This window comes from Aplidium turbinatum, chromosome 6 (assembly GCF_918807975.1).
Source record: "Aplidium turbinatum chromosome 6, kaAplTurb1.1, whole genome shotgun sequence".
Taxonomy (NCBI): domain Eukaryota; kingdom Metazoa; phylum Chordata; class Ascidiacea; order Aplousobranchia; family Polyclinidae; genus Aplidium; species Aplidium turbinatum.
In genome coordinates this window covers 20,355,142-20,380,333 of record NC_137477.1, presented here as the reverse complement: position 1 = coordinate 20,380,333, position 25,192 = coordinate 20,355,142, and the positions used below count along the sequence as shown (strand labels likewise).

Here is a 25,192-nt window from a genome sequence, read left to right as displayed (position 1 = left end):
TGTAGCACTGCTGCAGAAAAGATTTTATCATTGGGTGATGCTGGAAGCTTGGTATGTGGCCTTTAGGGTTACGGCCATAAAGTTCGATCTGTTGTGAAATTATATTTGCTCAAGTTTAGTCAAACGAATGACGCACTCACATAAATACTTTTGCACCATAAATGTGCTAGACGCAACTTTTAACACCTTGGACCATATTCTATTTTAAGAAGTTTTTAAAAACGATTCATTTCTGAAAAGTAACTTGTACTTCTGTTAACACCACTGTTAGGGGCAATTATTTTTTTTCATCGACTTTTTCCTCAATCTTTGCTAATTCAAATGGAAAATTTTTTTGTTAGGTTTTGTACGGGGATGGAATGGTCTGTTTCAACGCCGGGAGCGGTCCTGTCATTACCGACCCAAAAACTCTAGTGGTTTTGCGGAGTTTCATGTCTAGACGAGGGAGCGATCGTCAGGGAGCAGGTGAAGAAAACAAAACAAGTGGAGGGAAAAAAGGTACAACGAGGATTCGTGCTTTTCGTATGATGTTTTGCATGAGCTTTTGAGCAATCATCGAAAGCGGGGTCTTTTCATTCAAAAGCAAACTATCTGCTCCTCAGACTTTAGACATGAAACATAAAAAAACCTCTTTATTAAGAAAAGTAACTGTTCATTATTTTTTATCGGTTGCTTCTATGCACAATATTACACCGGGTTGATATCTGTTGTGACGTTGCTTTAAACTTCATTTTCGGTAACCGATAAAGTCAAGGCATTGTCTTGACCAGTGTTTAGACTTTAGAATCTATACCACAAAAATAGAATCAAAAGAAACGGTGTTTCTGCCTACAACTATTTTGTGATTTTAATTTTTTGAATCTACCAGTTTTCTGTGCCAAGTTTTTAATAAGCTGTTTGCTCCTCATCGGAGCAAAATAAAACTCGGAAAGTATTTTTAGGGAATAAAGGTCGTGGAGGAAACGGAGGGAAGGCAGATCCAGCATCCACCGAACAATCCCCAGCATCCGCATCATTGAAAATGAGCTTTGGATTTGAGGCTGATGTAGCTGCAAGGTAAGAATAATATTCCTCTTCATTCCAAGTACGGTATTTAAAAAAAGTTCAACTCCTTGTCAAGATGAGCCGGTTGAAATTCATTTGAGAAATCCTTTTTTTTTTTTGGTATGATATTCAATTGTTCGTTGAGTCAATGAAAGTTGATTTGCTGTACGGAGATATTAAAAGAACTCTTTTAGTCCAATTTTAATTAACTTTTATGAATCATAATCTTGAGTTAACCGTTTTTAAAACTAGTTAAAGAGTCTGCTGTTGAATCTCCTGATGCAAGTTATCTTGTAAACGTCTTCCTTTTTTAAAGCTACAAAAGTACATTGTTTCAGCAAAACGTTTCCACAGATGATTTACAAGAACAACTTTTGCTTATTTAAAACAAAACCTTGCATTTTTTGGAAGTTAGTTTTTTTTATCAAAGAAAAGTATGTTTTTGTTAAAAAACGGTCACAAAAAAGGACTTGCGTCTCTGAGAACACTCCTTATAAATGTGACTTCTTAGCAGATCATTCAGCATTGCAGAACCGTTGGTTATTTGATTTGTCACTCTATTTTTAATTATCCCTAGGGCAACCAAATATCAATAAAGTTAAAAATTTTCTGCCTTGTTCAAAGTTTATAAAACCGTCCATAAACTAAATTTCAAGCTAACACGAAGAGAGGTTTCAAAGTTATTAAGTAAAAAAAAGTCAAATTTCATGGTTAGGTTAAAATTTTCTTTTAACGTAGGTAGTTTTCTTCTCTCTATTGATATTTTATTAAAGCTACACAGATACTGATTTTTTGTTGCAATTTGTGACGTAATAATCCATTTGTTGCAATTTCTGAGGTAATAATCTTGTTTCGCCCACTACTGACGATTGAATATTAAGTAGGCTAGGCGTGGAAGGCAGGTAACGTGGTCTTTGTTCTTAGTTAGGTAAATGCTCAAACCATTATAGCATTGAGTTTTAGTTTCCTGGTGTTCTCAAATTTGTCTTTAGCTAGAAGTATAATACTGCAGAACCCTCTCAGTAATTTCGGGATATTTGAAGACTCTCCATATTTATCTTTTGCAGTTTTTCGAGTGACTTTCATTACCTGTGGTGTCGTTGAGTCTTCCACATTTTTCTTTTATTTTATTAGAATAAGACGATATCCTTACCTAACGGTTGGATTTTTAATGTGCTTTGTATTTCGCATTTGGGTTGCAAACGCATAAAGTTATTTGTCAAAATTAGGTCAAAATTTGTAAATTATAAAGTCAAAATTTCAAGTTTTTAGGTCAAAAAATTGGTTGCCCTAATTATCACTGTTTTTTGTTTAGTAACAACATAATAGGATGCCTACGATGTATATTGTATAATGTATATTACTATAATAGTATTAGATGCGCCACACAACAGACTGCGTAGTAGCGGAATACCAATCAGCTGTTCTCACTTAACTATATAAGCCAAGCCTTGTTCATCTCTGGTTGTTGTGAATACAGGTTGGAAGCTGTGAACGACCGAGCAGGGGCTTGGCTGACAACTTACATGTCTGGTGAGGTCGCGCTCACCAAGATGGACGGGTCAGTGATTTCTGAGGAGCCGCTGCTCTGCTACACAGCAACTGATCCTGTCACCGGAGAGGTAGGCACAGGCAAATAGATGTGTCCACTCTGGTCAGTGAAGAGTCGCATTGCCATTGAAGACTATTATAATAATCATGTTTTATTTGGCGCCGTTGCGACAACACACTGAGATCACTAATGCGATGCGACAGGAAGCAACGAAGTGACATATTAGTCTTCGAGTTAGCTGGTCTTATTTTGGCATGCCAGTAAGTGTTTTTGCCAAGACACAGCCGTGTGTTTTGGAGCGGAGTCGAACCCACGTCATTTCGAACGTTGCAAGACGGCTCGTAACTGTTAATAATTCATGAATATTCTATAAAAACTACCATTTTTTTTAGAAAATAAATAACTTAAAACATAATGTTAACTTCGAGTCCTGATGTATCATTGCATCTGCTAAAAAAATTTAATTACGTTTAATCCACTTTTTTGTTTATACGTAAAACTTCCGCTAAAAACTTCACTTTTAAAAGCGAGTGAGACTGTGACTTAGCTGAGTTATTAGCTGTTAGTCCAGTGGTTCCCAAAGGCGGAGGATTTCTCTCCAAAGAGGAATTTCAAAGCTGCTTAATCTCTTAATTTGCTCAATGAATGCCCACTGTTGGTGCATCCAATCGTAGTGATGATAACATCATGACATTAACATGCGTTCTTTTGCAATCAGGTGATGTACTCTCGGGAGGACAAAGTAGTACGAGTGGACCGACCAGATGGAAGCTCAGTGTGCGACCATGCAGACGGCACCAGGATAACCAGATATTTCGAAGACCTGCAAAATCAACGTTCGTAACGTGTCTTTGACCTGTTTCACATACAATTTCATCATCGTTAACCATTCGGGTCGGTTGTGCTCGGGCAATAATCCGAAACATGCACCAACATCAGTCGACTCATTGTGGATGCTCGGTTTGTGGCACTGGTCTGTAGTAAGTGGCGAATGAGGCTGATCACAAGCACCCACCCACGTTAATCGTCGCATTGTTGCTACTGGTGTGAAATTTTTACTCCGAAACTTTGATATGACACAGCAGCCATGCTTGATCGGAGAATTGCCTGTAAACATTTTTTGGTTTAGTTCGAACAAGTGAATTATTTATTTAAAGTTTACTATACATTGTTTATTTGTTGTTAAAGCATTGCTTTGTGAGGTCACTTGGTATTACTTATAGTCCGGCAGCCCGTGACGTTTTTGTAACATCATAAGGTACAAAAGGTTTGAGTGTTTTATCAACCTTGCCCCACTGTGGGATGTTCAGAAACCCACATCCGAGGTTTCACTGCTGGGGCGTTTGGGGGCTACGGTCCGGTGAAAAACCCATTTTGGGGGTCAAAAAAACATCATAAGGTACAAGAACAAAACCTACGCCAGAGTTTATGCCTTCACTTGTAGACTTTGGAACAAGTCGATCTGGGTGCCCCAGGTGGGGCATTCCCGAATAAGGGGCCCCCAAAGTTGGGGCAAAATACGTAAAAATAACATCATAAGGTACAAAGATGGAACTTCTTTCATCAGTTGGGGCATGTTCCACTGAGTTCAAAACAACTTTTCTTATGGCCCCAAGGTGGGGCTTGACCTCATTTTGGGGGTATAACCCCTAAAATTCACAAAATTAACATCATAAGGTACATGGATGAAACCAAGTGTAGGTGATAGTACCTCACTTACGGACTTCAGAACATTAAAATTTGGTCGCCCCAGGTGGGGCATTCCCGAATAAGGGGCCCCCAAAGTTGGGGCAAAATACGTAAAAATAACATCATAAGGTGCAAAGATGGAACTTGTATCATCAGTTAGGGCATGTTCCACTGAGTTCGAAACAACTTTTCTTATGGCCCCAAGGTGGGGCTTAACCTCATTTTGGGGGTATAACCCCTAAAATTCACAAAATTAACATCATAAGGTACATGGATGAAACCAAGTGTAGGTGATAGTACCTCACTTACAGATATCAGAACATTAAAATTTGGTCGCCCCAGGTGGGGCATTCCCGAATAAGGAGCCCCAACGCTGGGACAAAATACGTAAAAATAACATCATAAGGTAGGCTACAAAAATGGAACTTTTATCATCAGTTGGGACGCGTTCCACCGAGTTCGAAAAAACTTTTCTTGTGGCTCCAAGGTGGGGCTTAACCTCATTTTAGGATATACAACCCCAAATTCAAGGTTGTAGCCTATTTGGATGGAACCAAGTGTTTGCAAAACGTCAAATTTTTTTTTGCTTCACCTGAGCATTTTTCCTAGCACAAAGACTGATACCGGGTGCGAAAGTCATAACTCCTTAAGCAACTATAATTTAATATTTCACCGGTTGAAGACTGTAGTGTACAGTAGCATACGTACATGTGTTAGCAAGAGTACATGTGTGTTACATACGATCTGGCTATTGCAAAACATTCCCTCATCATTCAAGAGCAAGAAAGTCCAAAATGTGACCGCTTGTTCATATTACTGGGTGGTTTCCACATTTCCATGGCGTTCTTTAAAGCTATGGGTAAGTACTTGGATGGTTCAGGTGGTCCATACATGGTATTCATACATGGTACAGAAGCTGGTATTCTTGCCGAAGGATCCCTTAACGGATTTCTGCTTGGTACTCATTACAATAGGTGCAAACGAATACACGTTCTTTTCGGAACAGCATTAGAAATCTTGCATTTTAATCAATTCTTGTTACAATGCCCTGCTCCTGAAAATCTGGACGAAGAACTACGTCGTTTATGTATTCGTCCATCCCAGTCAACGATTGGCTTTTTGGATGACGATGTTAAAGACGTTTTGAGTTCCTACCAAGAATTTTCAAGAAAAACCGAAACAGGAGAAAATGGCAAGACTGCCCAGTACTGGTATGGATACTTAAAACTTGTCAAGACGTACCTACTCTTTGCTCGGAGTATTCATTCTGCAAATCATCAGTTGTTTGTGCACTGCATAGGAGAGATGTCAAGCGTGTTCTTCATTTTCAACCAAGCAAATTATGCAAGATGGATTTTGCGACTGCAGGATAACATGCTAAAAATGGAAGCAACTCACCCTGGAATAAGTGATCTGTTTGAACAAGGCATCTTGTCCGTAAAAAGAACTCAAATAAACTTGTGCGGATGTGATGTTGATCAAACTTGGAGCAAACAATCAATGCAGAATCTGCCAATCGACTCACTGGGATTTCGTCTTTCACCAATTCAATTGGTGCCAGACAGAGATGGGCACTTACCCACTTTATGCGCCGATCGATCCTTTACAACTTCTATGAAGATCTGGGGATGACATCAGCAGAGGAAGCATCATTTGACCTTCGTCTTTCAAGCACCGATAGAGACCGCAAACATTTGGATAAACTAATGCAAAAAAAATAAGCAGTACAGTTAATCCATTTAATGCAAGCTTCGATGTATCCTTTCTATTCAATTTTAGCACAGGAAAAGCAGTCGCTCCTGCCACTTCAAATTTTCTTTTGAATGTTTTTCAAAAAGGAACTGAGGATAGAAACAAATTTATAAGTCAATGCCACCAGGACGCTGGCACCTTCAACAAGCCAACACGTAGAAACAAAATCTGCAACTTTGCTTCTAAAACTGCCGTTGTGAAAAGCATAACCCGCGAAGGCAAATTTTCTAAGTTGAGAATGGAACGCAATTTGATGGAAAGGCTTCTATGTTCAGCAGTAGATCACAAGGTAGACGTGGAATTGATGCTGTCTTACCCCCTCACACCAGTACCACTGTATTTGTGCCATATGGATGCAACGATGAAATCAACCCAAAAGTCAATGCTTTTGAAGGCTCTTGAAATCGATAGTATGTTTCTTCTTCACACTCTTGGAGATTTGCCGATGACGTTCGGAGGTGTTGCAAAGACGACTTTGAAGAAATTGTGCAGACACAGTGGGAAAACAATACACGTTGTTTTCGATAGAACTGTATCGCCTGTCCATGAAACTGTATCGATAGAACTGTATCGCCGTTGTTTTCGATAGAACTGTATCGAACTGTCCATGAAAGATGCCGAGCGAGATCGCCGAGCAATTCATGGCTTCCGCGATCAGCAATACGTCATCGAAGGAGAGGCCATAAAACAACCTGTTAATTTTGCAGCCGCATGAGGAATGACAACTTCAGGCAAGCATTGGTGCATTTTCTTGTTAATTCTTGAAAATCAGATGAGTATTCCAGCTTTCTTGACTTAAGGTTCTTTTATGCTACACTTGATGAAAAATGTTATGTTTATCGAAAAGATGGCGAAAAAATGTTGTGTGGTGAAGAGGAGTCCTTGTTATGCTACCACGAAAAAGCAGATACGCGCCTAATATATACCACATCGTCACCGCATGCCAAGATGTGAAAAATGTGGTAGTCCGCTCTAATGACACGAATGTTCTGATTATATTGTTGGGAAATTTGTCGTTTGTACAAAAAGACGTAACATATGGATGGAAGGTGGTGTAAAGGCAAACAACACTCTGAGATATATTGATGTATCAAAGCTTGGCAGTACTTTATCTCCAGACATGCTTCGGTCGCTTCCCGGTTTTCATTGCTTTACAGGCTGTGATCATACAGCTGCTTTTTCGGGTAAAGGGAAGGCTCGACCCCTTAATACATTGGAGAAAAATGTGCATGCTCAACATGCCTTTGCTGCTTTGGGGTATTCGAAAAATCTTGATGAAAACATTGAAAAAGGCATTGAAAAATTTGTGTGCCAGATGTGTGGATGTAAAAGTGGTCATTGCGTTAATGAATTACGATTTAAAAAATTCATTGAGACATACAAACCGAAAGGTTCCAATCCATTGCGACGACGGAAAGGTTCAGATGGAAGCAACTTTCCCCTGAGCAAAACTGTGCTCCATCAGAAAATACTCAGAGCGAATTACATTAGTGGCATTTGGAATCATGCTGCTGAAAAAGGAAGCTTTTTCCAGACACCAGTTGAAAGCGGCTGGCGTTTGGAAGATGGTAAATTCACTGGTTTGGTTTCATGGAGATCCAGTTCCGTCCACGCTGGACAACGTTCTGCAAAGTGAGAAGGGTTTGGACCAACACGGAACAGAATCAGATCATGAAACAACAGAAACGGATGAATGCGACTTTTCTGACGACGAACCTGCAAACCTTTAATGAATAGATGTTTTTGCCTTTCTCCACCTCAAGCATAAATAAACTGTAGGCTATAGCCTACATAAGCAACTTTTTACCTTTATTCTTGTAAACATGGGGATAGAGTATGATTTGAACTTGTATTAATTTTACGGTTTCCACCAGAACTTACGAAACCACATAGAACAAAGTGTTAAGATTGATATTTTTACATGGCTGCAAACCGGGGCCAATGGTGCATAGCCTACCCGAGAGAGATTATGCAGGAGGCATGCTTTTTCAAGAAGCCCTTTGACTTGATGAACAGGCCATACGTTTTTAAATAGCTCAATGTGCATCTTTTCGTTCTACTAGTGTATAATTTAACGTTTCTTTCACACGCCGTTCCAGGTGTCGTTATTTTGTAGCGAGCAATTTTTCCATTCCTTTCAGCAGAAGTCACATGTTATTCGAGAAGTCCTCTCAGTTGTTTAAATAAGACCACATAGTGTGATTTGTTTCTGTTCAGTGTTTAGTCTGAGAGAAACTTAAATGTAGGTAGGCCTACGTACAATCAGGGGCGGATTAGCAAATTGAATTAGCCCGGGAATTTAAAAATAATAACAGTCCACTTCTATCAAAATAGATTTAGCATAAAAATACTCGTTTCACAAACAATTTATTTCATTTCAGAAAAAGTCTTTCACCGGTAATATGATGTAGGCTATAAAGTTAGACATTGCACGTATTTGTATAGCAAGCTTCGATTTGTAACTTGAATCATTGTCAGTGTTATTCAAACAAAGAATAAAGATATAGCGCTACGACTATTATATTTCAAATAAAATTTTCTTTTGTACATAAAACAGGACAGTGACCCTCTGACCGGCCAACAGGGAACGTTCTAGAATTCCCAGTAGGCTAATGATTAGCCGCCAATCCACCCCTGCGTAGAATATCTCTTTTCATAGTGATAAATTTTAACCTAATAAGCAAATGTTATGCTGTGTAGATATTATATCTTACATGCTTCATTGATTTTCCAAAATATTTGCAGACGTTTTGAAATATACACGAGAGACACTTGGTTTTATACCTTATGATGTTAATTTTGTGAATTTTAGGGGTTATACCCCAACATGAGGTTAAGCCCCACCTTGGAGCCATAAGAAAAGTTGTTTCGAACTCAGACGTGGAACATGCCCTAACTGATGAAAGAAGTTCCATCTTTGCACCTTATCATGTTATTTTTACCGGTAGTCTACGTATTTTGATCCAACTTTGGGAGCCCCTTATTCGGGAATGCTCCACCAGGGGCGACCAAATTTGAATGTTCTGAAGTCCGTAAGTGAGGTACTATCACCTACACTTGGTTTCATCCATGTACCTTATGATGTTAATTTTGTGAATTTTAGGGGTTATACCCCCAAAATGAGGTTAAGCCCCACCTTGGGGCCATAAGAAAAGTTGTTTCGAACTCAGTGGAACATGCCCTAACTGATGATACAAGTTCCATCTTTGTACCTTATGATGTTATTTTTACGTATTTTGCCCCAACTTTGGGGGCCCCTTATTCGGGAATGCCCCACCTGGGGCGACCAAATTTTAATGTTCTGAAGTCCGTAAGTGAGGTACTATCACCTACACTTGGTTTCATCCATGTACCTTATGATGTTAATTTTGTGAATTTTAGGGGTTATACCCCCAAAATGAGGTTAAGCCCCACCTTGGGGCCATAAGAAAAGTTGTTTCGAACTCAGTGGAACATGCCCCAACTGATGAAAGAAGTTCCATCTTTGTACCTTATGATGTTATTTTTACGTATTTTGCCCCAACTTTGGGGGCCCCTTATTCGGGAATGCCCCACCTGGGGCACCCAGATCGACTTGTTCCAAAGTCTACAAGTGAAGGCATAAACTCTGGCGTAGGTTTTGTTCTTGTACCTTATGATGTTTTTTGACCCCCAAAATGGGTTTTTCACCGGGCCGTAGCCCCCAAACGCCCCAGCAGTGAAACCTCGGATGTGGGTTTCTGAACATCCCACAGTGGGGCAAGGTTGATAAAACACTCAAACCTTTTGTACCTTATGATGTTACAAAAACGTCACGGGCTGCCGGACTATTAGTGGCGCAGTTTAACTGATTATTTCTTTCCTTCTGCCAACAGTGGTTTGCTTTGTCCGTGTGGAATGTCCAGGGTTTGCCACGGTCACCTTCAACCAGGTGGATTCTTCTTGCGTCACATTATTCGGCAGCGGTTCGACATTGACAACACTCATTGATGGAAATTATCAGGTAAGTCTTTCTACGATTTTTCAACGTCTTAGTTTGCGAAATGATGAGATTTAAACTTTCGTGTATGTTTCTTATTAAGTTCTGCTTTCAAGTTACCTTCCCTTTCGCGGTTTCAGTGTTTGATCCAAAACGGTGACACATACGGGTGGTATGTTTTTTCATAATATCCTATTTATCCTATCAATTCACATCTAACCAGACAGCAAATAAGTCGTTTTTTTATATCTGTAGGCGTTGAGTCAATGTAAAAACGCCTAATTTTCTGTCTGGGTAGCTAAGCGGCACACACCATTGGAAAATTTCTTGCGTCACTAGAAACGTCATTGCAACTGTTAATTCATCCAGTTTTATCCGGATTTTTCTAGTTGTCTCTGTGGAATGGCGGCAGAGTGGAGATCGCAAACGACGGAAACGTCACATATGTCCCTCAACCAAACAATGATTTTCTTTTTTCTTCACCCGAAGGAGTGGAGGAAGAAGGCATACCTCCTCTTGCCGTGGAACCATTAGGGGCCTATCAGATGCGACAAAACTCTGATGTATGTTGTGAGGCCATAGACCAAGAGGGGAACGTTTTTCAGGTTAGCATCAGCTCTTTGTGTTTTGCTACAAATCTTCATTCAAACAGTTGTAGACGAAAGACTTCTGTTTTAATAAAAATGGGCATAGCACTGCCGATTGCCGAACGCCTTTTTTCTTCTTCAGTTTACTGGCCCGAAAATTATTTTGTTTGGACCTCGGGCGTACCGATGCGTGAGATATTGCTTGCAGCACGTTTTAAAGCCGTGACTCTGAATCTGATGAATAAGTTGGATGGTTGCTGTAGTTAATGATGTAGTTAAGATGCTGCTTTGACAAAGAAAAACGACTTTAAAATTCATCAGTCTGATATAGTTTCTCAAAGAAGTTAATCAGGTCGAATTGACGAAATGTAAGAAAAATAAAATAATTACACGACTTTTTAATGATATCATTTGAAACCAAGATTAAAGTACGATAACCTTGTTTTTGATGCGTTTCTACTCAGACAGCAAATAAACCATTTTTCTACATTGATTCAACGACGTTGAATTAATGTAAAAGTAGTTGATTTTGTTTGGGTGCTTTCTTGTGAAGCCATATCATTTTGATCAGGTGAAAACGAGCGGCGACATCAGCATTATTACAACCAACAATCTGATCAACACCGAGGAAATAGAAAGTGAATTTAAGCAATACAAACCTGACCCCGTACAGCACCATCCTCCAAGGTGTGTTCTGGTTGTATTTGCTTTGATAAGATCATAAAAAGCACTGCAAAGAGTCTATTTTCAGTTTTCCTGTGACTGATAAATTGATGAAGTAGTGAAGTTAGTTTTCCCAAAAATGAACAAAATGGATTGAACGTTTAGAGTTTTTGTAATGCAGTAACGACGAGGATAAATCGCAGTAATAATACGCTTGTAAATTACATCATGAATACAGGAAAGAGTACTGTCGCTACATAAGCAGTTGCAGAATGGCACCACGTCGGCTAAAACCATTGCATTGACAAACTCTTACAATATTTCCGATCAGGTGTTTTCCTGTAATTTCCCAGACGTCTGCACGCATGGAATCAATGTAAAAAAATGACCGATTTCCTGTAATTAGATTGTTTGTCATCAACGACGATGGCACTGGGACCGAACTGTTACGTTATAAAGACGTCCAGGAATATATCAGTGATGCTCAGTTAGATCCCAGCTCCGCCGTCATTCGGGAACCAATGCCGGAAGACGACAAAGTCGCAGGTGACGTAATGCCACGTCATCATCATATCACACAAATTTTATTTCACACCTTTTTCATCAACCTGTCAAAAAAACTGATGGTGGTAGTTTTTAATAACTTTTCTTAGTTGTCTTTTTTCAGGTTAATAAATTTCTCTGAACTTTCAAACAAAACAAACCATTTGAAACAAAGTAACGCTGTGATGCATGTTCCAAAACTAATCGAAATAGTCAGCATGTCATGCAGCAGACTAGCGTTTTCAATTTTTTTCTGTATAAAATATAAGAGTTTTAGAGCCAACCACTTGCTCGCTCAATTCATACCCGGAGGATCGCTGTTGCTTGTCTATTATTATAAAGCCATAGGTTAACACAATGAATTATATTAATTTTTTTTCCTGGTTTCAATTTCAGGTATCACAGTGATGCGACCTCATTTCGGAAACAGTGGAGATGCCTGGATTCTTCAAAAAAAGGAAAAAGACATCATTCCAATAAACCTCAAGACTAAAGACCTGCAATATCTCCTATCAAGGTATCAACTTCTTTCGCTTTTTAGACAGTTTAAAATTCTTCCGCAACTTTACGTCTGTTCTATATTATCATTTCAGAGAAGATATAAAGCGTAGTCCGAGAACTGCGGCTGGCAAAATTTTGGTTACGGAGGTACCCCCGCCACCCCCACCTCCCCTACCTAGCCCCGCTGCCTTAGAGGTTCGGCAGTTGGTCCAACGCCAACCCATAACACAAAGTACGGTTTGTAGCTGAAAATGAGAAACTATTTTCGTGCATGTAACTTGACAATGCAAGTTTGTGGAAGCTAGAAACACTTGTAAACTAAGTGTCGTTAGTCTGTTGAATGCAGGTTCCATGCACGGTTGGATAAAATAGAAGAATGTTGCAAAATACCACTACTTTTTTATCACTGCTTAACTTTGTGCTAATAGCCAGCCAGGTAGAGTTAGAACTCTTCTCTACTAACTTTTTTGGCTGCAGCGTTAATTGTTTTGCTTCAAAAAATATAAACAAGACAATTAATTAATAGCTTTAATTGGCACCTTACAATCAACGCCATAATTTTAGGCCGAAACAGCTGTCTTCAGCTCGAAACATTTCACTGCCAGAATGTCAATTATTTGTGTTTGTTGCGTTCTGTCCAGACGTTCGACAGCATCTTGCCACAAAAGTGATCGAGTATGGATGCTCTGTGTGCGAGCAGGAACTACTTCGAGAAGCGATGAAGATAAACGAATCCCGTTCCACCGAAGAGCAACTGAAAGCGAGAGATTTGCTGCAACTTGTCCTGGAGTTTGACGAAGAAGTTTGTAATAAAACCTTAATAGATAAATAGCTAAGTTAGCCCGTGCACTTTGTGTATTTTCTTTACGAAACTCCTTGCGCTCTTCTGATAACTAGCTGGGCTACAAGATGTTAAAAATGACTGACTTTATTTCGAAGTTTCTTCAGTAGCAACGACTGAGTTTATTATGAGGCTAAAACAATGACACACGATAGAAGCATAGTTAGTTGGATACAAAGTTTAAAAACGCAAAAAACACCCCCAGTTGGATTCACAATCATAAGTGATGCGTAATATGGCTGATATGAAAACCATCTATCGCAGTATCAGGAAAATGACGAGTTGTCATCCCAAGCATTGAATCTTTTCCAGGGCACCCCGAGGTCTTCAGATGTATCGATACCTCTTCCACCCAGCACCTTGCAAGACTATTCCAGCTCCTCCAAGTTCTTGTCAAGCGATGTAGTTGATGAATCAAACTTGGATTCGATCAGGATGAAGTATGAAGTAGCCTTGGCGCCACCCCCTGCTGTACAATTTGTTCCTCCCCCTCCGAAAAAAGCCAGAATATCGGACACAAACCGCGAAAAACGGTAAATATTTTTCAAGTTTTGTTTTTTCGCCTTGGTAGGCCTCTCTAGTTTGTGTATAACTGATGCCGTGAAGTGAACCGCCTCAATTAAGCTACTGATCACGTGGATTTGATTTTATTCCAATTATTACGCTAAAGCAGTGGTTCTTAACCTTTTTTTTTGACAAGCCACCCTTTAATAATTTATTATTACAGGCTTTACGCTTCCCTCCAATTTTGAACAAGCGTAACACTAAAAAGATTTTTGTTATTGCGTTTTTATTGACGTAGTAGGCCTACATGTTAGTGAGATACCGGACGCATATTTACAAAAGGTTCCCTATTTTGTGCCTATCTCGAAAACTGACCAATCAGAAGCCGTATCGCTTTCTTACGTCATTGCGTCATTTACGTTTTCTTTCTTTGGTCTTCTGCTAGTTGTCTTAATGTCTGGTACAGGAGCAGGCTGGTAGGTTAAAGTTCGCAAGTTAGTCAGTTAATGAAATGAATGAAAGCGCGCATAAAATAATTATCAATGGAAAATGAGTTAGTGTAATTTTCTTGGCACTCGATGTAGCAGTTATAGCAAGTTAGTCAGTTAACTGTAGCCTAGGTAGCCTACTGGTGCAAGTGAAATTGAGCCTGACAAATTGGCAATGTTAATTTTTTTTGGTAGCCTAACCTAGGCAATTGCTGGCATCATGGCTTCTCAGGTAGCCTACCACCTGTGCAATTGGTAAAGCGGTTGGAACGTTGCAAACTTGAGAAAGTCTGTGCAATTAATGTCTTTCTCCAAGCTGGCTAATAAAACCACAGATAGTCTAGGCTGGTTGCCAGGGTCAGCAAAGTTTAAAAATGAACAGCTGTTTCGAATATTGATATTAAGAGAGCGAGGAGGTTCTGCTATTAACATTTTCTATTTCTACGCATAAATTCGTTGTCCTTGAAAGATTTCTGATTTCATCAGAATTGTAAGGCATGCAGTGCATGTATGGAGAATATGCCACTGAATTAAGCAATGTTTTATTAAAATTGCACACATTTTGCCCCCTAAAGTGGTTCTGTACGGTTATAGCTGTAGGCCTAGGCTATAATAGGAAGTAAATCAATATTGGCTAACTAAAAGGCTAGCTTGTTAGTAGTCCAGAAAGTTATTTATAAACAAAAGTATATACATACATATGTTAAATTTTAGTAGCAATCCAAGGTTTTAATCGGATCTTTCATTTAGGTTTTATTGTGATTAATTCAGTGCTTTAATAATCTATATTTGTGAAATGGGGTTTGTGTGTTGTGTAACAAGCTGTAAAAGTGGGTACAAGTCTTGCAAGACTGCAGTGAAAGTACCAATGTTTTAATTTCCGAAAGATGAAGAAATGAAAAAAAGATGCTGCCTGTTTCATAAATTTAATTGCAAATGTGTGGAAAATCATGTCTGTTACAACACCTACAAAAGGTAAGAATAAGATCAAAAGAATGGCTTTAGTTTGATTGTTAAATTTAATTAATTGGATTGAAATTGTGTAGAGGGACAACAGTACTTATTACGGCCCAGCAAATAAGTTTTGCTCATTTATTTACCGTCTTCTGACTTTAATTCGAGGCAAAAAAGGTTCATTTTGGCAAGGATAGTAGGTCTAAATTGTATGTTGTGTACCAATGGGTGTACACTACTCAGAAATTGCTAATGTGCACTGTATTTTTTCAGCTTTTTGAAAAAGAGATGAGATGTGTTCTCCAATTGAAGCTGATAGAATCAAACAACAACCGAGTTTGACCTTCTTGGGAAAAGCTAGAGATCTATTTATACTTTGGAAAAAAAGAAACCTTTCTGGGCTCACTTCACAGACATTTACTGCATGCATTCAGACCATGGGTGCGGTTCCAGAGTTCGCGCAACATTGATAACCAACCATCATTTCACCTATGTTAATGTGACGTTAGTTAAAACTTTAAAAAGTTTATATCTTTGCTTCTGTAGAAAATCTTTTTATCTACTGTACAATTTAGTCATCAAGGTTTTCCATACTTTTTTTTAAAGAGAGAGCTTTTACCCCCCCCCCCCCCCCCCCAACCCCTTGCAACTTGAGTTGACTTACTTGAGGTTGGGATCTAAATATTAAAAAAATAATATTAATATGTTTTAATAAAAAAAAAAATTAAAAAGATGATGCCCAAAAACATTGGGGGTTAGCTGCCCCGCCTGCCTCCCCCCCCCCCCTGCCGGCGCCACTGTATGCTAACTTCACATTTATTTACAACCAATCGTATGAAGTGAGTATTGGTGAAGTTGCTGTTGTATTCTTATTGAATAAGATCAAATTTTCATTGATTAGCAATACCTTATTGTGGCAGGGTAGATTGTTTATCAGTGTGTTGTACTACATAATCTCCTGGTCATTCCGGACTATTTTTGATGGCCATATCTTGAAGAAGTATTTGCTTATTTTTTATTTCTTTTTTTTAACATGTGATATATTTTATTAAATACAGGTCATATTTACGAAGCAGACACAAAATGCTGACTTTTAATAAGTAATCACCCTATCTACGAAGGGATAGGCCTATAGCTGTTTGCATGATTAACTGTCTTAGTCATTGATTAAGTATATTTACGTCTACTTGTGTATATCACGAAACATAGTGTAATCTAAATGGCGATATAAAGTAGATATTTACACTATAGAATATTTGACTTGGGTAAATTTGATCAAAGTGTTGGAAGCATTAATTACGTTGTTCAAATTGCTTGTATCATCAATCTTATCATTTACTTGCTTCCTTGATTGTCACTATTGCATGGTATTGTGCTCTGTCATGTTACACCATCTGATGTATCTTCTTAAAGAAGTAAATTGTAGTAAATGAGTTTTATGCATAACGTTTATGTTTTCATCTTACCAATAAAGTATCCTTAAAGATGACAATCATATTCCAATCATATGCAGGACATGTTTAAGCAGGATGAAGAGCAGCTGTTTACATTTGATTCATGCCAGGTGGTAAGATTATTGGTAGCCTATCAACGAGCTCCTGCAGAGCGTGCTCTTTGTGACCATAGATCAATATAACCTGTTTAAAGGTATGAACACTGATCCTCTAGACAAGTTCCATGCAACGCACTTCTCTGCAGTGGCGTAGCAGCCACTTGGCGGTTCTGGCTCTGCTCCAGGGGCGGCAAAATGAGGCTGCACAGTGCACACAGCACGAGAAATGAAGTAATGCAAAAATAAATAAAAAGTAAAACAAGAAAATGATTTACAAAGAGACAGCTAGTACACCTTAAAAAATTTAAGGATATAACAACAGCTAAAAAGCTCGAGTTGCTTCTTGCGTGATGTTGGATAGCTGTAGCCTGTACTTCGCCTGTTGTTCAATTTTTAGTACCGTAACATTTATTACGTCATAAATCTAGAGGAGATTCTCAAAGCTCAAAATGATAAAGCCGTATTTACGTTCTACCATGAATGATGATCGGCTATCAGCTCTATCGATTCTTTCTATAGAAAGAGATTACGTTCAAAAACTTGATTTTGAAGATATTATCGCTGATTTTGCTTCAACGAAAGCTCGAAAAATTCAATTTTGAGGCGGCTATTGATCTATTATTTGCCTAATACATTTGTTGTCCATTTTTTGTCTTTTATTTTGTCGTTGAGTCTTCCACATTTTTCTTTTATTTCATTAGAAAAACAAAGATATCCTTACTTAACGCCAACGGTTTGATTTCTAATATGCTTTGTATTTTGCATTTGGGTTGCAAACGCAGAAAGTTATGAGTCAAAATTTGTAACTTATAATGTCAAGATTTCAACTTCAGTGAAATGTTTGCAACATATATAGGAATGAGATGTAAGGGTGAAATGCTTTCTTTTTGTCCGATAGTCCAAATCTAAAATTGCAGATAAAATGTATTGTAAGAATTGGATAATCATCACGGTTCATTACTGCACATTGTATATTCAGTGATTATTTGATATATACAAAAATATTACGAGATATAGCCTGCCACAGTACTAGCCTAGCGATTAGCCTGCCAGACAGCAGAGCAGACACGAACAGCGAGCAAACTAAGGTTGCCAGATGTTTTTAAAATTTATAGCCCAACTGCTACTGAAAAGTAGCCCAGTCGTCGAAAGTGATGAAACAAGTCCAGAATATAGTCAAAGCTTTTTTGTGAATATAAAACAAAACAAAAAAAACGCCACTGCTAACATTTTTCCGCGACTTTGAAATAAAACTAGCCTAACTCCAGGGGAAAACCGCAGAACTGGCAATCCTGGAGAAAACCTACAAACTCGACGCAATCACGCAAAGAAACTTTGCAAATGAGTTGACGTAAGAAAGCGATACGGCTTCTGATTGGTCAGTTTTCGAGATAGGCACAAAATAGGGAACCTTTTGTAAATATGCATACCGGACTTGAAATTGTTTATCAGCAACTAGATACTCAATGGGAGGTTTTACTCCAGAAATTGTGCAACTTCAACTCTCAGCCTGTCCTTGGTCTCAACAGCAACTGCAGTAGAAAATTAAACTTCACAAAAGTATGTGAATCCGACCACTGTTAGTATTTGAATATCCTGAGTTGAGAGTGAGACAAGTGAGTTAGTCTAAACAGAAAGATAATATCGAGTTCCTGACCTTCGAAGTCTTACTCTCAACTCAGTGGCTATTAGTTGCCAATACGAAAACACGATTAAGATATCTATTTACACCTGAATTGGAAATGATGTAAAAAATATCTAATACGTGCTTCTGCATCTTCAGAAAATAAGCAAATATCTTAAAGATTGATCATAACAAAAGAACTATTTATCTTGCGATTTCAGTCACTCTGTGCAACAAGAGACGATCGAACTAAGAAAGTCGTTGAGAAATCTTATCGCCCCGCCTTACTTCACAAGTGAACAGGGGAGGGCGTGGCTCCAAAGACATGCCAGAGAGTTACAGAGTATGGCAGAAGAAAGCCCTGACACTCGGGTTGATGATGCCAAGAAAAGGACTCGAGCAAGTAGCATAAAGGAAAGAGAGTTGAGACACGGTGCAAAGTCACTACCAATATTGCAAGGCAAGTATATACCTTTTTTGTGGCGAGATCAAGTGAACAGACTTGTAGAAACCAGATAATGTTTTTTTGCGAAAATATAGATCTACTCTTTGTAAACATGCTTCTTCTTCAACAGATATATTATGTTTGATCAGCTGTGGCCTCCCATTTGAACTCCCTTCATTTTTCTCTGCTTTTGCTAGTATTGCTGGAATCCTTTTCATTCATGTGATTTGCTTGATATTATCAAATACATGTCTTACTTATTAAAACTTTGAAGGTTTGCATTTAGTCCTTGTTACCATTGCAGGCTATTGCCTTTCCACCAGCAAACACATTCGGCTTTGCAGAAATCTCCAGCTTATGCAGGTTACTTATACTGTAAAAAACAGCAAAAGAGTGTTACAACACAAAATTGATTAAAACGGGTTTATTATAAAACTTTTGCTACACATGGTGTGGCTTCGTCAGTACATTATGTAGGCTACTTCGGCCGACTTTCCATTCTCACGCTTACAGTTCAGTTCAGTTTATTTTTTGTTTTTGTTGGCGAAAAAGAAAGACACAAAAAGCAAAAACACAATAAACACAAATAATTCGCACAACAAGGATGGCAGCGAAAGACCAAAAGGTCACCAAAGTCAGCTGCCACCCAAACATTTAAACAAAAGACCCAAAATTAAGAACATTAACACATACGGTATAATATATATATAGCACAATACCAGCACTTTAATTTGTAAACATTAACAATGGAATAACACAGGGCAACATAAAAAAAACTGTGTAGAAAAATAAGCGGATGATACGTTTCAGATGTGATCATTGCACAAATTCTTTAATAAACATTTATATTTAAATTTAAAAACATTGTAAGACTTTTCTTTTATTTCTTTTGGTACTTGATTCCATAGTTTCACTCCATTAAATCATAGCATCTTCTTACCAGAGTTTGATGTTGTAGAAGGCAAATATAAATCATTCTTTTGGTTCTGACGGGTTTTATGATGGTGAATTTCATTTACAAAAATAAAGCAGCCAGCAAAGGCCCGGGGCAGCATTTTGTGCACATATTTGTACATAAATTTTGAAGTCTCTAATTTAATAATATTGTCAATTCTGAGCACATTAAATTGGTGATAAAGAACAGTTGTATTTGTTGACCTCGGCAAAAATAAGCAGGATCGAATGAACTTGTTTTGTAACACTTGTAGTGGAGCAAGCAATGTAGAGTTTGCTATTCCCCAATTTATAATCGAGTATTGGATCTTGGATTGAAACAAAGCATAATATAAAGTTTGTAATATTGTCAAAGGGGCAATGTATCTCAGCTTAAATGCTATGCCGCAGACCTTTGCAAGCTGCTTTCTAAGATTAACAATATGACTATCCCATGTCAATCGCTCATCCAAAGTTACACCTAGATAGTTTATACATTTCTTCCTTTCGATGGATCGGCCACTGATGGACAGACTTACAACTCATACAAGGCACTTTATCTTTATCCAGACGTTACATATCCCATTTGTTTTCAATTAAAATATTTCAATGTAGGCTATGAAACAAGGGTTGTAGTGAACTTTCTGAAAATCATTCACCAAGCCTTGCAAACCGTTGCACGCTATAGTAGACCCTCTTTATTCGTTCAGGGTTTCCTAACTTTACTTCTTTGAGCGAAGCGCGTGAGTCTCTATCCAGGCGTCGTTCTACCAATACAGGTTCAAATGAAGGTGCGTTCCCCAAACCAGAACCAAATGAATCAACTCCTAGTGCGGTTGAAGCCACTCAGGAACAAAGCAGCATAAGATCAGGTTGTATAATAGGTTCGCTTAATAAATCCACTTCCGTCCTGAACGATTTCAAATTTTTCTTTTGTATGAGACAGATTGTTGAATTCAAAGGCAGGTGATGAAAAGCCAAATCAGGGTAGTTTTGTCCTGTGCTGCTCTACCATTCCATTTGATGATTTGCAGATGGGTCATTCAAGAGTGACATGGTCAGCAGTTTATTTCTCAGCGCCGCATTCGCAGGCCCATGAGGGAACAAAACCTCATTGGTTAATTGAACCACAAAAATCATCTTAACATATAATGCAAATATTCAGTCTCCAATGAAATTTGGTTTTATAAGATTTTATCGGTTTTTGTGTTGAAAACCCAACAGGCGAAAGTGTAGGCTACCGACTAGTAGAAAAATACCGCAGCTAGTTAACCAAAATAATTTAATATTTATCCAACGTCAAAACTTCAATTTTAAACGTATGTCTTCACTACTCAGGATCAAACCTGGTCGGAATGACCCTCAGTGATGCGGACCACTTGACCAGCATGATAGATCTGGACAGCTCGCGTTCAGGCTTCATTCTGACGCGCAGTCTTCTTTACGATGTGACGGGGAAGCCCCGCAAAAACAAAGTTCGCCTTCCTACTTCAATACTCAGCGATAAGCCGGGCGCTGTCCCCAATGAAAAGGTACCCTAATGTTTTTGGTTCATGCTACGGTTGTTGTATTTTGGTACAATCGCTGGACCAGTGCGACTTCCAGCTTCATCCAAACGATCCTAGTTCGATAGTCGTCCCAAGTTAAATCACTCTATCCAGGTCATAGGTTGTCGAGAGTATGGAACTGTCAGCTTTACTTTCGCCCTCAGTGTTTTAAGAAGCCTAGCTCAAAGGAAGGCTCAGTTTATTCTCTAACATGTCCTCGAAAAAGCTTCTCAGCAAATGCATTTTTGACTTGAAACTTCGATTGAAATCGATTAACAGTGTTGCCAAATAGACTTTAAGGAAGCCTGTTTTAATGATTAGGAAATTGCGGAGGCTATATAATAAACTTTTCTTTGATTTTCGAAATAATTGATAATGAAAGCCTGTCGTATTTGTCACAAATGTCTACACTCTACATTATAATAAAATAAACAGCTTTTTTGTTTTGAATGTTGTCTCCCCAGTTCATGCAAATTGAAGATGGAGTACGAAGAAAAGTCCGCACCTCTTCCGTGGCAGGAGGTCGCTTGCAGAGTCATCATCATCCAATTGAAAGAGGATTTCAACTTCTTCCACCAGAGGTATGTCCTTGATTGTAAGACTTTTTCAGTCAGGAAATATTGGTGCCTGATGATAAAAACTAGTATGACATATCGTTTTGGTGTTGGGCATATGATCTCAGCGAAACAGCAAAATCTTATCGAAAGTCATAAAGTGCAAAAGCTTCCCCGATGAAACGCAAAAGAAGCAATGCGACAACCTACGCCAAAAAGAGAGTTCTTCGCACTGCCTATCAGTTTATAATATCGTAGATTCTAAAACAAGGGCCTCAAACTCAAATTGCTCTGACGGCCAAATGAACATTTGTAAATTAACCCGAGGGCCGCAATATACAGTACGAAGTCAATAAACAAAATAACTCAGTTAAAACGCAATAAAAAGGTAATAAGAACAGACCAAGAACTTTAGATTGCGAGAAAGGGTGGTAAGAACAAAGAGGTGGAAAAACACCGTAGCCTACGAACGCAAACGAAAAAAGAACCCAACGAAACGACGGACCTGCAGAGTAAAAATCTTGCTTACATCAACTTTCAAAAGCGCGGAAAAAACTAAACCCTTGCAGAACTGACTTCAGTAAATACCACGGTTACTATTGCGATAACGACACAATAAGTGACTATGCAATGTGATTGAGATGTAACAATACGATTTTATCGCACGCAATAAAATTGCGCGACAGTAGGCTAATGCTAAAAAGTCGTGTAAAGTTTGATGGGTATTTTTAGATTTTTTGAGCAATTTTACAGTGCACTTTATCTTTCTAAATGTATAGAAAAAATATGTACCGGTACTGTAATTGTTAAATATTTCAAAGTTTAAAAATGCATCGCGGGCCCCACCAAAAGTCCTCGCGGGCCGCGTGTTTGAGATTCTTGCTCTAAAGTCTAAAACATGAAACTGGCAACGCAGCACCAAGCGCATTCAATCACTACTACCCAAAGGATTAAGATCGTTCTCAAACTTTCAGGTTAGATTTGGCGTGTTACGTGAAGGGTCTACTTACTCATTCAGTGTGCGCATGCGCAACGTGGGAGTGGATTTGTGTCGCTTCAAAGTAAAGCAGCCTCCACCAAGCACAGGACTCAAGGTCACTTACAATCCAGGACCCGTGAGTAGTGCGAGCTAGTATAATGCCTGAAAACTTGTTAATGTACCAGAGTTCGTAAGTTTAATTAAATCAAAACATCAAGAAAAGCTATTGACCAAATTCTAGGCTTACTTGCGGTTGCTTGTTGGGAAATTTGCTCAGTTCAAGAATATAGATTCAAACTAGGGATGGAACAACAACCTTCGGCTCCGGTCAAACTCATCCGGCCACTTTTGTCAACCGACCCGGAAGGGAACGTTCAAATATTACGTAACGCCTTCGAGGGGGAGGGGGGGGGTTTATGCAAAGCGTTACGTTAGCGTCACATCGGGGGGGGAGGGGGTTCAAGCAAAGCATTACGTAACGCTTTCGAGTACGGAATGGTAGTTTTTTGTGCTGAATTCGTAGTGAAAAAGCGTTACATGGGGGAGGGGGGGATTGAAAAAAGCGTTACGTTGTCGTTACATGGGGGAGGGGGGGGTCAAAAATTCGGAAAAAAAGCGTTACGTAATATTTGAACGTTCCCGAAGTGTGTGTGGCTGTGATCAAGTTCATGACCTTGGATAAATCCACTTTTGTCTGTTGAATTGGTAATGTAAGATGACGATGACACATGTTGCAGGCAGATATGGGCAAGATTACCGGTTTTGGTGATCTTGAAGATCAAGATCAGATCACCAAAACAACGTGATTTTGAAGATCAAGATCACTTTTTGTGTAGCCTACTTGAAAAAATGAAGTTTTTGATTAATGATGTTGCAAAAAGAAAATTTTGCTATGAGCAACCTGATTAAAAGTAGTTAGGTAGTTGCTACTCTTGCTTTTAACTGCTCGATCGCTGGCCTAAGAACTGCAATAGTTAGTGACTGTTGCTATTAGGCCTATCAATATAGCTTGCATAGAATCGCAACATTACACCCAAGACCAAGGGTAGTTACTAGGGTGTCCCATTTTTGGGCGACTTTTCAGGAAAAATAAGCTTGGGTAATATTCTAAAAGGATTTTCAACGTTGAATTTAAAAATAAAGTTATTTTTTCATTATGACGTCGTCTTGAGGTGTCATCTAGCGGATATATGCAATTTTGGCCGTATCTCGAGAGCGATTGGCCCAAAAATAGCATTCTACCATTTATGACGTAATAATACGATATCGGTGTTTGGCATGAAAGCCCAATTCCCATCGTTGTAAGGTGTGTGATTGAAGAGCAGCCGGAAGTGATGGGGGAACGAAGGGGAAAACCAAGGAAAGATACAAATAGGACAAGAGACTACGTTTGAGAATGAAGAGATAAAAGAAGCGACAGATGACAAGGAAAAACATTTATACGAGGCAGAGAGTGGTTATCTTGTGGTGCAGTTCTGGAGCAAAGCTCATGCGACCAAGACTAAATGTTCCGTACACTAGTGGATTGACGTTTAAATTCTCTGCGACAGCAAGCCGATCAACTGACTCCCGAAAATTCTAAAATAGCTGAAACATCAAAATCATTTGTGCATCCCAAAAAGAAAAGATTTCGTCTTGAACGTTTAGAAAAAGCTAATCTTGAATTAAGTTCTGTCGATGCTTGGAAATAAAAAAAAAATGTCTTTATCTAGTAAGTAAACTTCAATTTTGAAGTGATCTTGATCTTATTGTTCTTCAAGATCAAGGTCACACAAAAAATGTGATCTTAGATCAAGATCACTAAAATAAAAGTGATCTTCAGGATCTAAATCATTGCCATCTCTGGTAGCAGGTAGCATTGGCATTAAATGTAAGATTGAAAATGGGATCAAGGAAGTCAATCAAAAATATTCAATATTTTAAAACAATAATAGATCGGGTGGATAGAAAACATCGCCAAAATTGAAATCTACAACGATATCAAGTTTCTCAATGTCAATGAATGGTTTTCGTTTAACCAACTGAATCCTACATCGCAGGTAGCAGCTGGGATGGAGACCAAATTTGAGTTGGAGATTTACGCGATGGCTGTTGGCGTGGAGGGCGAATCCGGCGTTGGTAACATCAACCACCATCTTGAAGTCATCACCGAAAGCGATATTTTTCACCTGCCTGTCTCAGCTAATATCCTTTAATAACAGTTGCATTCACTTTATGTTTTATTTCGGTTTAAGTCAGGGATGCGGGCTGCGGCCCGTGAGCAGAATTTCCGATGCTCCTATCTGTAGCTTACTCATAACCTACTAAGTTTTGACGCTTACAATGACGAAAGCTGAGCAGTTAAAGCCATATTTTTTAAATTCATGCAGTCCAACTAACGCAAAGGTAGTTTTCAAAACTTGTAGCGTAGTATTATAAAGGCCTCTATCTGAAGGCTTAGTAGGCTATAAGAACCTGATATACTGTAAGTAGAGTGTCTCAT

At 38.7% G+C, this 25,192-nt stretch overlaps 1 protein-coding gene across 1 annotated transcript in view; it reads left to right on the top strand.

Annotated features, from left to right (window-relative positions):
- The window catches only part of LOC145771589 (sperm-associated antigen 17-like), a 48,952-nt gene that overhangs the window by 22,690 nt on the left and 1,070 nt on the right, over positions 1 to 25,192 (top strand). The window contains exons 24-41 of the mRNA XM_082583295.1: positions 342 to 498; positions 942 to 1,056; positions 2,525 to 2,666; positions 3,315 to 3,432; positions 9,892 to 10,019; positions 10,385 to 10,600; positions 11,154 to 11,269; positions 11,652 to 11,791; positions 12,185 to 12,305; positions 12,382 to 12,521; positions 12,931 to 13,091; positions 13,443 to 13,663; positions 18,474 to 18,712; positions 20,341 to 20,502; positions 20,969 to 21,162; positions 21,642 to 21,758; positions 22,706 to 22,846; positions 24,750 to 24,894. Of these exons, the coding sequence (XP_082439421.1) occupies positions 342 to 498; positions 942 to 1,056; positions 2,525 to 2,666; positions 3,315 to 3,432; positions 9,892 to 10,019; positions 10,385 to 10,600; positions 11,154 to 11,269; positions 11,652 to 11,791; positions 12,185 to 12,305; positions 12,382 to 12,521; positions 12,931 to 13,091; positions 13,443 to 13,663; positions 18,474 to 18,712; positions 20,341 to 20,502; positions 20,969 to 21,162; positions 21,642 to 21,758; positions 22,706 to 22,846; positions 24,750 to 24,894 (2,773 nt within the window). The remainder of the gene's footprint in view (positions 1 to 341; positions 499 to 941; positions 1,057 to 2,524; positions 2,667 to 3,314; positions 3,433 to 9,891; positions 10,020 to 10,384; positions 10,601 to 11,153; positions 11,270 to 11,651; positions 11,792 to 12,184; positions 12,306 to 12,381; positions 12,522 to 12,930; positions 13,092 to 13,442; positions 13,664 to 18,473; positions 18,713 to 20,340; positions 20,503 to 20,968; positions 21,163 to 21,641; positions 21,759 to 22,705; positions 22,847 to 24,749; positions 24,895 to 25,192) is intronic.